At 39.3% G+C, this 15,474-nt stretch overlaps 1 protein-coding gene across 1 annotated transcript in view; it reads left to right on the top strand.

The window, feature by feature from the left end:
- LOC140246231 (protein MON2 homolog) overlaps window positions 1-4,581 on the top strand; it is a 105,038-nt gene extending 100,457 nt beyond the window's left edge. The window contains exons 29-32 of the mRNA XM_072325687.1: window positions 790-977; window positions 2,811-3,042; window positions 3,555-3,637; window positions 4,227-4,581. Of these exons, the coding sequence (XP_072181788.1) occupies window positions 790-977; window positions 2,811-3,042; window positions 3,555-3,637; window positions 4,227-4,387 (664 nt within the window). The 3' untranslated portion in view covers window positions 4,388-4,581. The remainder of the gene's footprint in view (window positions 1-789; window positions 978-2,810; window positions 3,043-3,554; window positions 3,638-4,226) is intronic.
- Window positions 4,582-15,474: the final 10,893 nt, after the last annotated feature.

Below are 15,474 nucleotides of genomic sequence, written 5' to 3'. Positions count from 1 at the left end.
GCTGCATTCACTCAATCCACATGTCTATGAAGGCGAACTTGTCCTTTGAAAAAAGAGCCTGGGCCTCCGAGGCAAGATCTCCCCTTATTGATGGTAAGATCCCCCCTAATTGATGGCAGTTGTCGGGGAGCGTGCAGTCACAACATCGTCGGGAAGTGTCATGCTGGCAGTCACCTCCACACATTGTCTGGGAGATGGCATGTCACGCTTCTAAACTCTTTTAATGCGTAGTGTAAAGACGAGCAAACCTTCAGAAACAGGACATGCACCCTGAGGTCAGTAGGAGGTGTCGTGTTATCAGCAATTAACAAGTCTGAGAGGCTTTGTCAGCGTCTTCCTACATTGGTGCGTGAGCAAGTTTCTGCTGTGCCTGAATTGCACTTTGTGAAATAACACATAAAACCAGCAGGATGCCATATTTTGCTGCCATAAAAGCAAACAAACAAACTTTGATCAGCTGCAGAACGGAAATGCTGCTTTCATTCTGTAATGTGTGAAACGTATGTTATATTCCCGAGCCATGTGATCTTTATTTTTGTCCACTCACTCTATCCTCACAGCAGCAGTGTTGCACAGTTAGTATGTTAGCTTCTCTATTTACTGAAAACAGTCAAAACAAAGGAAATGAAGTGGTATTTCTATAGCAACTTGAGTGCTACAATGAAAGAGTTAATGATATTCATTTTATAATCCAACTGATTTTTTTTTCACTTCATAGCTGCTGTGTTCCCATACCTATACCAACTCTAGTGAAGATTTCATGGCTCATTTGATGTTGCTTCCTTGCAGCCCCACCCCATCCACGCTGTCGGTGGAGGAGCAACAGAAGGATGAGGGCATCGATGTAAAGGTGGTCTTGTTGATCCGCGAGGAGATCCTCCCCTTCTCAGCCAGCGTGCCGGAGCCCTTCACCGCCCGCATCATGGCACTGCTCAACCGTGGCTCCATCCACTCAGCCAGCACCGCAAGTTTCCTCGGTAGGCAGTAGGATGCGGCTGTGTGGGGATCACATACTACCTTCCATGTGTACTCAGTCTCCCAACACATCAACAATTCAATTCTTACCATAATATGCTTATGGCATCTCATGAACTAAAGCATCAAATGAAAGAGTGCACCAACCAGTGCCGATAGAAATGAGACAAAGTATGGCATTGCTTTTGAAGAGTTGTTAAAACCAGAACCATGACAGCAATGACAAAAACAAGAGTATTCATGGCATATGCAACTTTTATAAATCCTCCCACCACATGTGATCATAATTAGGTGGAACCATACAGCTTGTCTTAGGTCTCTTGTAGGATTGTCCAGGCTAGCAACGTTGGATACTTTGGTTTGTTTGTTTGTATACACATTGAGCTAATTTGCAATTCTCAGTCACAACTCGCAAACATATGTCAGTGATCTCATCGATGTGGTTTGATGGGTTCTGTTGGCAATTTAGGCTGTAGCTTGGCCGTCTCGGCTGGCATTGTGATTTTGGCAGTTGTGGAAACAACTGCTTATTTTGCAGGGCTGCGCCAGAAGTATAAAGTTACCCAAGGACTTCCTCACAGATTGATCATGTGATTATAAGGAACTTATCTCTTTGTCTGAAGCTCACCAGCCCCCAAGTTAGATCGAAAACAGCCCCAGTGTGTAATGTATGGACATTCTGAGGTCGAAATGTTGCTTTTTTTTTAAAAATTAAAATCAGTGGTTGCCATTTTCATTTACTCTTGCATTGATAGATGCTGATGACACTGTCCAAGCACAGGATAGAATTACCATTGTTAAAGGGACAGTAGGGGAATAGCCAAGTATGGTTTGATGTCTACATGCCCAGGCACAAGTAATCCCTGCAGAGCATACATCAGGAAGTGAACAGTATTTCCAAGAAATCACTTCTACATATTCCTAACCCTGCTCTACACCTAGTCTTTATGTGGGTCAAAGTGTGATGCAATGTATGACGTTTAGAGAAGGGATTTCCCGATTTGTACCCACTTCTAGGAGCAAACTTTCTATGCTCTTTCTGTGCTCTCCTTTAGATGTCTCATTCCCTCCACCCTATGATTCATCTCATCTGTATAATCCCTCCATGTTTTATCTCAATTGTGTCTAAACCCAACTACCTTTTATATCTTTTGTATCTAATCCCTCCATGTTTTATCTCTATTGTTTATCTAATCCCTCCATGTTTTATTTCTTAATTTGTATCTAAACCCTCCAGGTTTTATCTCTTTTGTGTGTCTAATCCCTCCATGTTTTATCTCTTTTGTATCTAGTCCCCACCATATTTTACCCCCTCTATGTCTCATCCCCTCCATGTTAAATGCCTTCTGTGTCTAATCCCCCCCCCCCCCCTGTTTTACATCCCTGCACGGGTGCATTCAAGCACTCTCCTAAAGTGAACTGTACCCCGCGCCAAAGGAGCTTTCGAATGCTCCTAAAGTGAACAGCACCGTAGTGAACCTAGCCAAAAGTAGACCACTTCCAAATGTACTCCAAAAGGGTATGAAAATCATACCAAAAGTTCGCATGTGAGAATGCAAGTAACATGCACTTCTGTCATAATGAAACAAGTTCATTCTCTTTGTTCGGGACGTCTGTAAGTAGTTTAAATGCGCCAGGTGAATAGCCCTCGAGCTACAAAATGTGTGACCCCCTCTAAATATAACTCATGAGGTACGCTTTCTCAACAGAGCACTCGACTTCTCCAAATCTGGCGCAGTTCAGTACGGTACAAATTGGTTCGGTTTGCTTTGGTTTGCTTCAGAGCGCTCAAACACACCCTAAGTTCCATCCCTTCTCTGTTTCATTCCCTCCAGACGTGGACAATCGGCAGCTGAGGGAGGAGTTTGCCAAGGCCTGCTTTGAGACCCTCCTTCAGTTCTCCTTTATCGCACAGACGCAGTCCGGTGCCGTGCCACCCGTCTGTGATGTGACTGATGAGGGCGCCCTAACCAAGATGGCGCTGGCATCTTTACTGAAGCGGTGTCAGGAGGTCCTGAAGAAGTATGTGGAGGATGAGAGACTGAGTGGGAAGTGTCCCCTGCCCAGGTGAGAAACAATTGGCACATTCTGTCACCTTCCTCTTAAAGCATTCTTTTTTGTGGCTTTCATATATGAGTGCTGAAAGCTCCACTGGAGTTTCAGCAGAATATGCATTTAACCCATTGAGGACGAGTCCTGAGTAAACTCTGGCAGGTGTCTATGGGAAATGTGTGTTGTAGCAAAATCAGTCCATCCTCAACAGGTTAAGGAAAACATTGTGGCAATAGTTTTTTGTGATATTGCTTGGAATGTCAAGGAGGGAGCTCCGAACCCCTGGCTCTATCATCTACCTGAATTTCCTGGCCTAGTAAGGGTCAACACATTATACTTGGAATAATAGCAATATCTGCAGCACAATCTAAACAAGCATTTGTAGACCAATGGCATTATTAAGTGTAACCATGAAACACCTGTTCTGTGCAGAATTCTATACAGTTTGAATTCCCAGCAGGCCATCAGCCTTGATGTCTGTTTTATCCTGAATCCCTTTGTGTTTGAATCACCCTTTTTCTGGGTAGGTCCAGGATGACTGAGATGTCCTTTGTTCTACAAGCGATCACTACACTCATGCAGTCCCTCAAGAGAGCCAAACCAGAAAATGGTGAGTGTACCAAACAAGTACTCTACTTATTTTCTCAGTAGAAAACAAACAACAAACAAACAAACAAAACAAGAGAGAGAAAAAAAAAATGTTATGGAATTCAAATATTCATTGGCTGCTACATCAGACAGTTCACCTGTAATGTATGCTATCTGGAAGCAAGCTGTATCTTAAAGATTAAATTCTGTCAGTAGTTCTCATCTTTAAAGGATCTTGCTCCACATGAATGCATTTCATGTTTGTATTACTACAGTTAACAGAAGAGGCTGATATCCAAGCATTCAATTTTACCTCTTGTACTCTCATCTTTTAGCATGACATACCTTTCAAATATTTCCAGAATATAAATGATGTTAGCATGATATGCTATAGCATTTGAAATGAAAACTTCCTTTGATGAATGTTGTTAGCAGTCAAAACAATTCTTACTTGAAAGAAAGTATTAACCCTTCCATTCTTTGTCTTTTCGTTGCATATCATAATGGTTCTCCTGTATCACAGTATAAATGCATTGCTACGTCTCACCAGATAGAGAGGAATCGGAAGAGATTGAACATCTGCACTCTTTGCTTTTGATATGTTTGCACAGTTGACCCCTCGACATGGAACCAGGTGATTGGCTTGTACCCCTACCTGGTGGACTGTACCACCTGTACCTCCTCCCAGGTGTGCAAGGCCCTGAAGGAAGCTCTCTATCAGTACCAAGAGCTCCTCGTTGTACCCGTCTCTAGGATGATCAATGGGAAATGATGGACAGCTGGCGCATTCTCTCTCTTCTTAGTGTGTGTGGCATACCAGTTTCCACTTTCTTCAAGATGACAGTATTGGTCCTCTTGGCTTGTGTCGTCAAGGTCATCTTCTACATTATCATGTGCGCATTTGGAATCAGCCATACAATTTTACCCTTGGATATTGATATGGGGGGTTTCCCTTCACAACCATCATTTCATTATTGCTGTCATTTCAAAATCCCTGTCAGCAAAGTCATCGTCATCACATCATTGTTGTCGTGTCATCACATCGTCTGATACCAACATGCTCCTCTTCTTCACCATCATCACCATCGTTGTCGCTGACATCAGCCATCATCGACGACATCAAGAGTGCTCTTGGAATGGAAATTTCTGAGGCAGTCAGTGTGGTCAAGTCAACCTGGAGTTGTGCCAATGCAATGTGATGCCCCAGGTGCTGTGCAGCTTGTGATTAAGAGGCTAATACGTCAATCTTGGAGTGGGAGCTACCACACTCTGGCTTACAGGGGGTAGTTGAATAGATATGGTTGAAATCAGAGAAAGGCAAGTGCAGCCCGCTATTTGCTATGTGCTTGCTGCATTCCAGCTGAGAAGATGGCATTTTGATATGATGCAGGTTGTGATTCTTCACATATAGAGATATTTGTGTATTTTTGTTTTGTTTTGTTTTTTTCTTCCTTTTTTTCTTTTTAAGGAAGTCACATAGTGGTTCATTATTCATCAACATTAAGATGGTAATTGCAAAAGGTTGCTGCCACTCTGTTGTGGAGAGATAGATTCCAATAATGTTGCCACAGTCTATATTCTTTTGACTGGGTTGCATTTATGATTACTGTGAAGATAAGTGGGATATAGGTATGAAGGATTTTAAACACCTTGTATGTGATCACTTTGTGTTATATCTGTCAAGGTCCTTCATACCATTTTTTATTTGTATAGCAAGGATAAATTATCACAGTTACCCCATTAGTACAAAAAGGCCTTTGCCTGCAATTGTCACTGCTGTGGCAAATATGTATTATTAAGTCATGTTTGCCTCTCTCATGAATTATTATTATTATTTTTTTTTTTGGGGGGGGGGGGTGGGGTGCAAGTGAATTGTTGGATGCCTGCAGTCAAGCAGATTGTAATTAATGTGTCCAAAACAAAATCATGGATTAGCAGTTCTCTTTCTGATGGGATACATTGAGATATTATTCCTTGGATGGGTGAAAATCGATGTTGGAGACATTGTGTTTGTTTTCACGTTTGCATGGCATCCACGTAGATGAAGTCACTCTATTCAGTGAAGAAAGGAAGCTGATGCTGTGCTGATATTCTTTTTTTTCAGTTATCAATGTCTTACATTATATGGCATACCTTCAGCATTCCAAGCAACACAAGAATATTTTTCAGTGCAATCAGCTGAAGTTCTCTTCCACCCACATTGGTGCCAAAATCTCAGTTAGGGGTACAAGGTTACCCAGTGCATAGCACCAACTCTTTTCCCGACCAAGTCATGTAGATAGAGGGTATAAAGGGTAAATTTAATGAGGCATGTTTCAGTACAGGGCTTGGGGAAAAAAAACAACTTAAATCACAGAATTAACCACGCTACTTTACGCATAGTTTGATGTTGTCAGTAGCTCTCCGAAAGAGAGGTAAAACAATATAATTGGCCCTCCCTTTCATTCATATCAGACTTTGCATGTATACATATATATTATTTCTTCAAACATTTCTGAGAGGTATGCCACTCCTCATGTCATCCATTGTTTTCAAGAACCTTTTTTTATTAATTTTTTTTAAGTGAAGAAAATGGGTTTAGTAAGCATTCACTTCAAATTATAAAGTCCAAGGGGCCTCTGAATGTTCACATGTCATATGCTTGAGTACTGTACCATGAGTCAAGAATACCGTAATATGAGTAAAGTAATTTGAAGGCAGTTTTCTTTTGGAAAGAATGGGGTTAATGGAATAGCAGCTACTTCATGTTTTCTTATTATCTCATGACAAGACCAGACATTTCATCAAGAGTTACAGTTTGACCATGGTGATCCGTTAAGAGATACCACTCGTAACATCAAGTGACCGTTGGAAGTTTTGTGCAATAGGACTGAAGCTACTAGCATGGGCAGTTGGCAGTAGATACACTATGTCCTAATTTTCTGCATGTCTGGCACATGTAGTGCTGTATGCTTGATTCTTCATGTGACGTGATATAAATTCGCCGTAGTGTTTTCCTGGTTTTCTACATTTGTGTTTTATATGTGTGAAATATCACCTTTGCAATAAATTACACATTGAGGTGGAGGTATATGCAGTTTGATATAAACTTGGATAATGTTTTGTCTGCATGCTTCTGTGTGTTGATCACTGTTCTCTTCCTTTCTTGGCCAAGGTTTTAACAGAGTAGTTCAGTGTTTGGTAAATCGCCACCCAAATGTTAGTGATAGACACCATGAAACCGCAAAAATGGAAACCATCCATGTACATGTTACTCATGGCAACCCATCCTTTCCCCTGTGCCTGAATATCATGTAACATGTGATATCAAAGCACTCTTTACGGATCCATGCAAAGTAAGGAAAGGGGAAAAAAGAACAACATTGGCATCAGCTCAGACTTAATGTATGCTAATTTTGTACGAAATTTTGACTAAGATGAGGTTTGTACAATGTTTTTACCCATGTTGACAGAAGGGCACCCAGTATTTCTAATGGAGGCCAAATAGTGTAACACTGTCTGCCTTTGTAATACGTAAATGTATTTTCTCTTCAGAATGAAAAGATTGTGGATTTTGTTAGACTGTGGTGAGTTTAATGTCATTCAGATGACCTTATTTTTCACGTATGGTGCTTGGGCTTGGACCACAAATGCTTTCCTGTTACCTATTTTAGTTATTGTAGTGGCCGTGCATTATATGCAAGTATATTCTCCTAGTGAATACTCTTTGTTGTCATTTTATAGAGGATATGCTGATATGGGACAGATAACTTTGTCAAAGGTGGGTACAATGGGAGAAACAAGAGGGGGAATCCCAGGGCTTTGTTGGATGGTCCCTGTAAACAACTAATTGTGTGTTTGAGGGTTTTTTTTTATGTACCTGCTGCCAGTGTATTATTCTAGATCTTCTCTTATTTTGTTGTTGTTATTTATGTGTCCTTTTTTTTTTCCATTTTACAGTATTTATAAGTGTTGCTGTTTCATTGTGCTGCCTGTTTGGTGTATGTAGGGAAGTCAAATGTTTGAACTGCCTTGCAACAAAAAGGGCAGCTGACTTGTGTATTCCTAGTGATATACACATATATTAGGCCAGGGAGCTCACAGATGATGGTTAACATGTGATCACTAGCCACAGTGGCGTGACTGCAAGACAATGCTGTGTTGTAAGCCAGTAGTGCCTGAGACCTAGGCATGGCCTGTGAAAAGTTGTGCATTATGCTTTATTTCTTCTTTGTGGCATGAAAAGTGAAACCAGAGTATTGTTAGGGGAGATATTGTGTATATCCATCCCCGACTATGGTAGCATTTTTCATATTGGTTTTGTTGGCACTCTTTTCCTGTACTGATCGTTGTGATTATCCCCTGTGTTACGCTTGTGTTGTATGTTCTTGTTCAGCTAATGTTCTTGAAAACCAGTCAGATGCATTGGTACGTTAAAACATTCCTGGCTGACAGCTCGAGTTTTGTACGTTCAGACTCCAGTGCAGTAACAAGGGAAATGAATGGTCTGAATGGAAAAGAGAGATATGTAATGTGATCATGTTTCATAATGGTATTATTTCATGTAGACTTACTTTCCAGTGCAACTATTATGGACAGACATATATAGAGAAATGAATATATACGTGTATTGAGAGAAAGCTATATGTGATGTGTGGTGGGCATGAGATGAAGTTGATCTCCTTTATTATTTGTATGTGGAATATTTAACATGTATCACTGTATGTACTCCTGTACACTCTATTTTTTAGTCTGAATTATATTGAAGATGCATTAAGGATGATTTGTATGTTGTATTTGTGTCACTTTGAAGGTATGATTATTTCTTGATGACATTTGACACTGTCTGCTATGGGGACTGACCATAGGATGATGCACTATGGGATATGCATCTGACCTACAGAGTACAATATTCACTATGTCAAGTGTCATCTGAAAACAACTCAGTTGAATTCATTATATTGTCATTATGAAGAACAGCCTTGCTAATCATGGACACACATTTACAGTGCTATTCTTGTGTCTGTGTTACAGAATGTGGAGTGATCGAAATGCAAGATTTATTTGCAGCAAGTGTTCGAATGGAACTGTGGCTTTACTGAAATTTGTGAGATTTCAATGAAATCAGCATACATTTGGTGATTCTTTCACCTCCATTTCTGGAAAGAGAGATCTTGTACATTCCTGCCGGGGCTCTACGCAGTATGAGTGATCCTATAGAACTGATGATGGGGGCTTGTGTAGGGGATGAGAGTGTACCATGCTACAGGAGGTATAGGCATAGCTGTGAGACTATTAAAGTAAAACACAGAGAATGTCCTTAGTATGACAGATAAACATTGCTCAAATGAAATGTTCACAAACCAGTCTCATTATATCTTCCCAAAAGAAAGTGGGGGGATGGGTAGTGGAGTTGGTAGATATCAATGTAGTGTTTCCCTACCACATTGCTATGTGAAGACAGAGAGAGGTGTGGTATGTGAGTCGATGTAATCCCTTTGATCAGTAGTACTGTGTAGACCACACCATACACTTTGGTTTTCACGTATGGCATTCAGAGCTGATGTGACCTCATTCCTTGAATACTGTTTTGCAGGGAAAGAGCCAATGGTGACATGAGTTCTTGATTGATATGTCGTGCATTTATTCTCATCTTTAATGAAAGAAAGATATTATTCTCATCTTGTTCATTACCTACTAGATTTTCTCTCCTCTTTTGAAAGCAGATGATTTTTGTTATAGTCTTGCACTGGGTTTTGGGATTGTTCCTAGAGAAAATTTAGGGATATATTGATGGTAGTTAATATCATCAAAATCTCTTAATGATTCTTTATATGAATGAACTATTTGAGAAGAGATTTGTATTATACCCTTACGAAAGTGTAATAGATCAAGCAGGAATATTCTAATAAACAAATGGGAAAAATCAAGTAAAATATGTTGTTTGTGTCATGATTCTATATTTTATGTATGATTTCTGTTTGAGGCTTGAACCATAATATATATGGAACAGTCATGAGGTCTCGAGGTTTCATACAAAGAACATCATCACAGCTTTTTCTTTGAGCTCAAATAGTGATGAGTTTATGATAATTTTTGTGAGATTGTACATGTTTGCTGCAATACGCTGAAATCTCTACAGACCTCAGATAGAACACGCCAGGGGGTGTTTTAATACTAATATGGGAACAATATCGAACTTAGGCTGGGATCAATCATCCCATTGTGAAGTGTATACCTTCTTTCTTTTTTTTTTTTACATAGCACAATGACATCTATATGTGTGTACACTCTGACCACCAAACAAACCATCATCATCATGCATCGACTGTTTTCACAAAACAAAACATTCATCTTGAATGTATGCATACACACACACACACACACACTGCTGTAATCTAACAGTAGATCAACTTGCAAACACCGTCGACCATCATTGCTTTAAGGATGGATTTGAAGCCATTTCTCAAGTGCAGAGTTTGAATATATTGAGTGAGTATCAAGTTCCTGGTTCTTTCTCACATGGGGAAATTTTGTGGATTTCTGTACAGTTTTTTTGCAGATTGAATTTCAAGTTCAAGATTTGCAGTGGAATTCAGAGGTCAGGTAATGAACTTCCTTTTTGCAGCATTTCAAACCTTTCCAATGGATCATTCTGTGTGTTCCCTGTCACACCAGTTATCATATTTATAATGTCTTCCACTTTCAATATGTTTATGTCTTTACAACTTTTTTTTTCAGTGCCTCTGCTACAAAGTGTCGCTTGAAACATTGTCATTGGGTTGTCCATACGTCCATCCATATTGATTTTATGGACAACGTAATTTAAAAACTGCAAGAGGTATCCAAATGACACTTGGTATATGTATGTATCAGTGGACAAAGCTGCACCTACCAACTTGTGGGTGCACATGCTCAAGGTCAAAGGTCATGGGTTAAGGTCAAATTTTACAATTTCTTTTCTTTTGCTATAGTTATGCTATTCAATGCTGAAATGACTCTACATTTTCTCCATACCGTACCTTGGAAACGACTCGATCTATACATACATTTATACATTGAATCTATAGGGAAAATCTGGGCTGTAGGGTCAAAGGTGAAGAAAACAAATGCTGAAATTTCACTGTTTTCCCCAAATTTTGAAAATGGCTTGAAGTAGTGTCATGAAAATTGGTTGATGTATATTACCATATGGTGATTTATTGTGAGAGAAATATGATATAGCAGAGGCATACCAGTCACCATAGTGACATTTCTAGTTTTATAGCAAGATATTTGGTGTGCATGTGCTTGTGTTTGTATGTCCTTCAGTAGGCCCTTTGTACTTATTTGCTAGTTTGTGTCACATCCTGTATTTCAATTGATAAGAATTTTCTTCTTAACCTTTGCCACTGCCTTAATTTACTTGCAGAATAAGGCCTACTTGTTATCTAATAGATTAGTAGCTTTCCTCACTACCATTATAGTGATACAATTCTCAAGTTCATTGTTTTGTCAGTGTGTGTGTGTGTGTGTGTGTGCTTGATAAACATTCAGGGCAGGGCATGAGAACTCCACAGGTTGTTGGCTTAGCCTTTACTCAAGACACTCTTGAGCTGTAGGGCCTACTCCTCTCATCCACTCCACCTCTTGTGGAATACTGGTAGCTAGTTACTTGGAGAATCACTGAGGGGTATAAAATGGAAATGGTCAGTTGAGTGAAGAGGCGAGGTCCCCCGTCATGACCCTCTGTAGACAATACCTCAACATGCCGGAGGCTGCGTTTATCATCTTTCCCATGTTTTTAAACATGTTTCAATACAAACTATCAAAACGAAATTTGCAAAGGCCTTTTGGATTACGCTTCTCGAATTGTTATGTTTATCATCTCTATTGTGAGTCGAGAGGAAGGCCTTGTCACTGGGCAGCTCTATGGCGCTGTTTGACCGGAGGAGCAGAGGTCACGAACCGGAAAGTCCCGTACATGCATGGCACGCGATGAAACTGGAAATGGGTTGAATTCTAGAAGTTGGCGTGGGCAGGCCTAGCTGCAAACACGTTTCAAAACAGCTTTGCGTTAATCATCTCTACAGAAACACATTTCTGGCTCCAAGGCGTTTGAGACTGCATTTTTCTCTTCTTTTTTTTTTTTTGGGGGGGGGGGGGGCATTTCAGAATGGCATTTCTATCCCCATAATCAAAACAGCTTTGAGTTTATCATCTGGCCAAATCTCCCTGAAAGTTGTTTGGAAACCTTTAATCTATACCAGAAGTGAGATGATAAATACACCCTATGCCTCAAACAGGTTGCCAATGGTAGTATCAAGAGTATAACAATGTCAAATTTTAGACCATGATTTATATAATCCTAAAGAAAGTATGACTTAGCTGTGAGTGTGTACAATTATTATGCATCGTGCATTATGCATTATGCATTTTGTCTTCTATTATATGCATTCATGTCTAGAAGAACAGAGCTAATGTATGATGAAAGTAATATGAAAGGAAATATTATTTGAGTTTCCTTTCCTTTTGATTTGTGTGTTACTTTGTCTTACTTTTTAAGCTAGGGAAAGCATTGAGTAATACATGTAGTCTCCTAGTTGATGGCAGGGCGACAAGGCACCACAGTCAGTCAGTGTTTTAGCCTTACAATCAACTTCAAATAAGGTCTGAGTTCAGAAGCCCAGGAAGACCAACTATATACTCTGTTGACTGTAGTGTGAACCTTCATCCACAATGCAAACTAGCCATGATGTTAATTCTTTGGCTTTTCTCACTTGTCCTGTTTTTGTAGTCCTAGAGTCTATCCTAACTAAAAATTGTTTGTTTGCGTGTTTACACCCCACAGTTTTGTCCCAGGTGAATGCAAGCTAATAAATATTCATGATTTTGTTGCCTCTGAATTATCAAATTTTGGCCACAGGTACTCTACAGACTGTCACTGTCCTCACCCTGCCCTCATGGCGGAGGCTGAAGAATTGCCTTTTGACAAGGCCTCATGGCTATGATTTATATATGACAATATGGTGCGACTGAAATGAGACTAATTGTGAGACCCCAGGTGAACAGGTGGAGATATGATGCGTTGCTGGCTGTCGCATTCACTCTAGATCTCGTCATATGACTCTATCGACAACTAGTATCGTCTAATTTGAGACATTAGAAGGTGTGAAAAATAAAAGGCTCAGTGAAGAATTAAAGTGCCATACCATTGGACTTGTTCACAAATGTATTCAAATCTTATGCATAGGCTTACCTTTTAAAAAAAAAAAAAAAAAAGAAGACTTTTCCTGACAACTTCAGAAGATCCTATGCGAGGCTTGCCTGAGGCTTGCCCAAGATATCAATAAGTAATGCAAGCTAAGTACATTACCAGTATTGACATACATTAACCCGTTGAGGACGAGTCCCGAGTATACTCGGGCAGGTGTCTATGGGAAGTGTGTGTTGTAGCAAAGTCAAACCGTCCTCAACGGGTTAAGTAAGTAGACCTACTGATGAATGGAACACCCTGTCATCAGGCTCTTTATAGAAAAAAAAAAAAATACCTGTATTTGAATACTCCAGCCAACTGGCTTATTGAAATGTCAGTAGGCCAGCAGGGCAACGATCTGTGCTTCTTTTCTGCATATGGGGCAGAAAGTCTTGCAATCAATAGGCCTGAGAGAGCTAGTGTGTATGGTGAGTCAGGCATACTGTCAGTCAGAGTGAGGATCTGGTCCAGGACTACAACGTGGATAATGAACAGTGACCAGCTCCAAATGGTAACAATCTCACAAATCAGGTATAGGCCCATCACACAGGTTATCCATGTCAACCCTTATGCAGGTGTCACACTGCATAAAGGTGGATGCATGATAAAGGAAAAGTTCGAACTCGCCTCTGATCGTATAAACATTTGAGTCATTCGTGAGGGCATTTTAAGCTATCGTACAATCCACCACTTGGAGTTTCTGAGATTTCAGCAGAAACTTTGTGAGTGGTGGCAAAATCTTTGTGTGGCCTTTGTGTTTCCTTCCTGTAAAAACTTCTTAACTTATTCTGTATGGGAACTTGATAGGCCCTGTGCAAAGTTTATGGGGATTTCAGAATCTTGTAGGGATTAGGTTTAGTAAGAAAGATTTAAATCTTTGTATATCTTTGCTTTGGATGTAATTGATTGGATTTTGACCATGTTCGCGACCAATTTCGCACGAGAATGGAAAATTCCGTATGCATATTACCATCTTGTGCCAATTTCAGGACAGTGTGACACAACCCTAAATGTACTCCCAAGGCTTGCCTGAAATTTCCCTAACCTAGCAACCAATGTGTTTAAAGGACAAGTTCACCTTCATAAACATAAGGATTGAGAGAATGCAGCAATATTAGTAGAACACATCAGTGAAAGTTTGAGGAAAATTGGACAATCGATGCAAAAGTTATGAATTTTTAAAATTTTTGTGTTGGAACCACTGGATGAGGAGACTACTAAGGCTTGTGATGTCATATGAGTACAACAGTATAAAGAAAATGTAAAGAAAATGTTTTTTCAAAAGATGAAATTTTGTGAAATTCTCTTTATATTTTCCTTATATTGTTGTACGCATGTGACATCATACACTGCAGTAGTCTTCTCATCCAGCGGTGACTGCACAAAAACTTCAAAAATTCATAACTTTTGAACGGATTGTCCAATTTTCCTCAAACTTTCACTGATGTGTTCTACTAATATTGCTACATTCTCTCAATCCTTATGTTAATGAAGGTGAATTTGTCCTTTAATTTACAGCAAGACATATATTCAGCAGTGCATTATAGTTTTCCATGAACATGGTCCCTGGGTAGCTTGGTGCCATTCTTTAATAGGAGAGAGAGAGGGGGGGGGGGGGGGGGGGGGGGGGACTCCCTCAGTTTGAGGCCTGGAATAGAATGAAAGTGGCATGTAGACAGAAATTTTATGTTCAATGCACATGTTACAATCTTTTGAAATGATTACTCTTAATAATTCCATAAATCCCTCTGCATACACTTTTCTAGCTTGTGAACTTGATGTCATCATCAATTTATGCATCAGATTCAAATTCAGATATGAAACTGAATAGCATGAAATCGATAGTCCAGTGTAAACAGTGGATAAAAAGGACTAGAAACAATAGTTAATCACTTTAAGTTGAGGCCTCTGTTCAGTAAACTTGTGTGTGAGTAGTTATTAAAGCCAAACCAATCAAATTCTTTTCTCAGATTCTACAAGTCATTTTTGTCACATGAAAAAAATTAAAACACTATTCAATAATGTTTCCAGTCTTGAAAAAGAAATAAGTTGAGCTGCATCTTTCTATATGCCACAAGTGTCTCTGATAGGCCCCCAAAAATGAATCTGTCTAAAAAAAAAAAAAAAAAAAAAAAAAAAAACTAAAAAAAAAGAAGAAGTTTGATAAATTTCATTGCTATATACATGCTTCAAAAGAGTGAAAAGAGAGAGGAAAAAAAATCTTCAAGAGACCCAGTTACCATACCCAGAGTTTCCGTTAAGCAGTCCTGTTCTATTCCAGAAACTTGTGCTTGTGGTTAATTTGATACCATTATCATTATTTGATTTGTGTGCTTGACTTTTTTTTTTACTTATTCATTTGACTATCATCATACAGCTCAGTCACAAGAATGCCACATTTTTTTTTTTTGTAAATTAAAACACCAGTATAGAGCAATTTCAAGTGTATTTATAAAATTGATTTATTACACTATTTGTTTAAGAAGGGATTTCCTGTGGAAGATAGTATACTGGTAGTTCACATCTGTGAACTATAGATAAATCAATGAATGTCACTTGCTAACAATTTGACCAATTGCAAATCTTGATCTAAATATACTACATGTATTTACCATATATGTATAGTACACATACATATAAGTGCA

This window comes from Diadema setosum, chromosome 2 (assembly GCF_964275005.1).
Source record: "Diadema setosum chromosome 2, eeDiaSeto1, whole genome shotgun sequence".
In the NCBI taxonomy this organism is placed as follows: Eukaryota; Metazoa; Echinodermata; class Echinoidea; order Diadematoida; family Diadematidae; genus Diadema; species Diadema setosum.
Note: the sequence above shows the minus strand (reverse complement) of the source record. Positions and strands in the feature narration are given on the sequence as shown.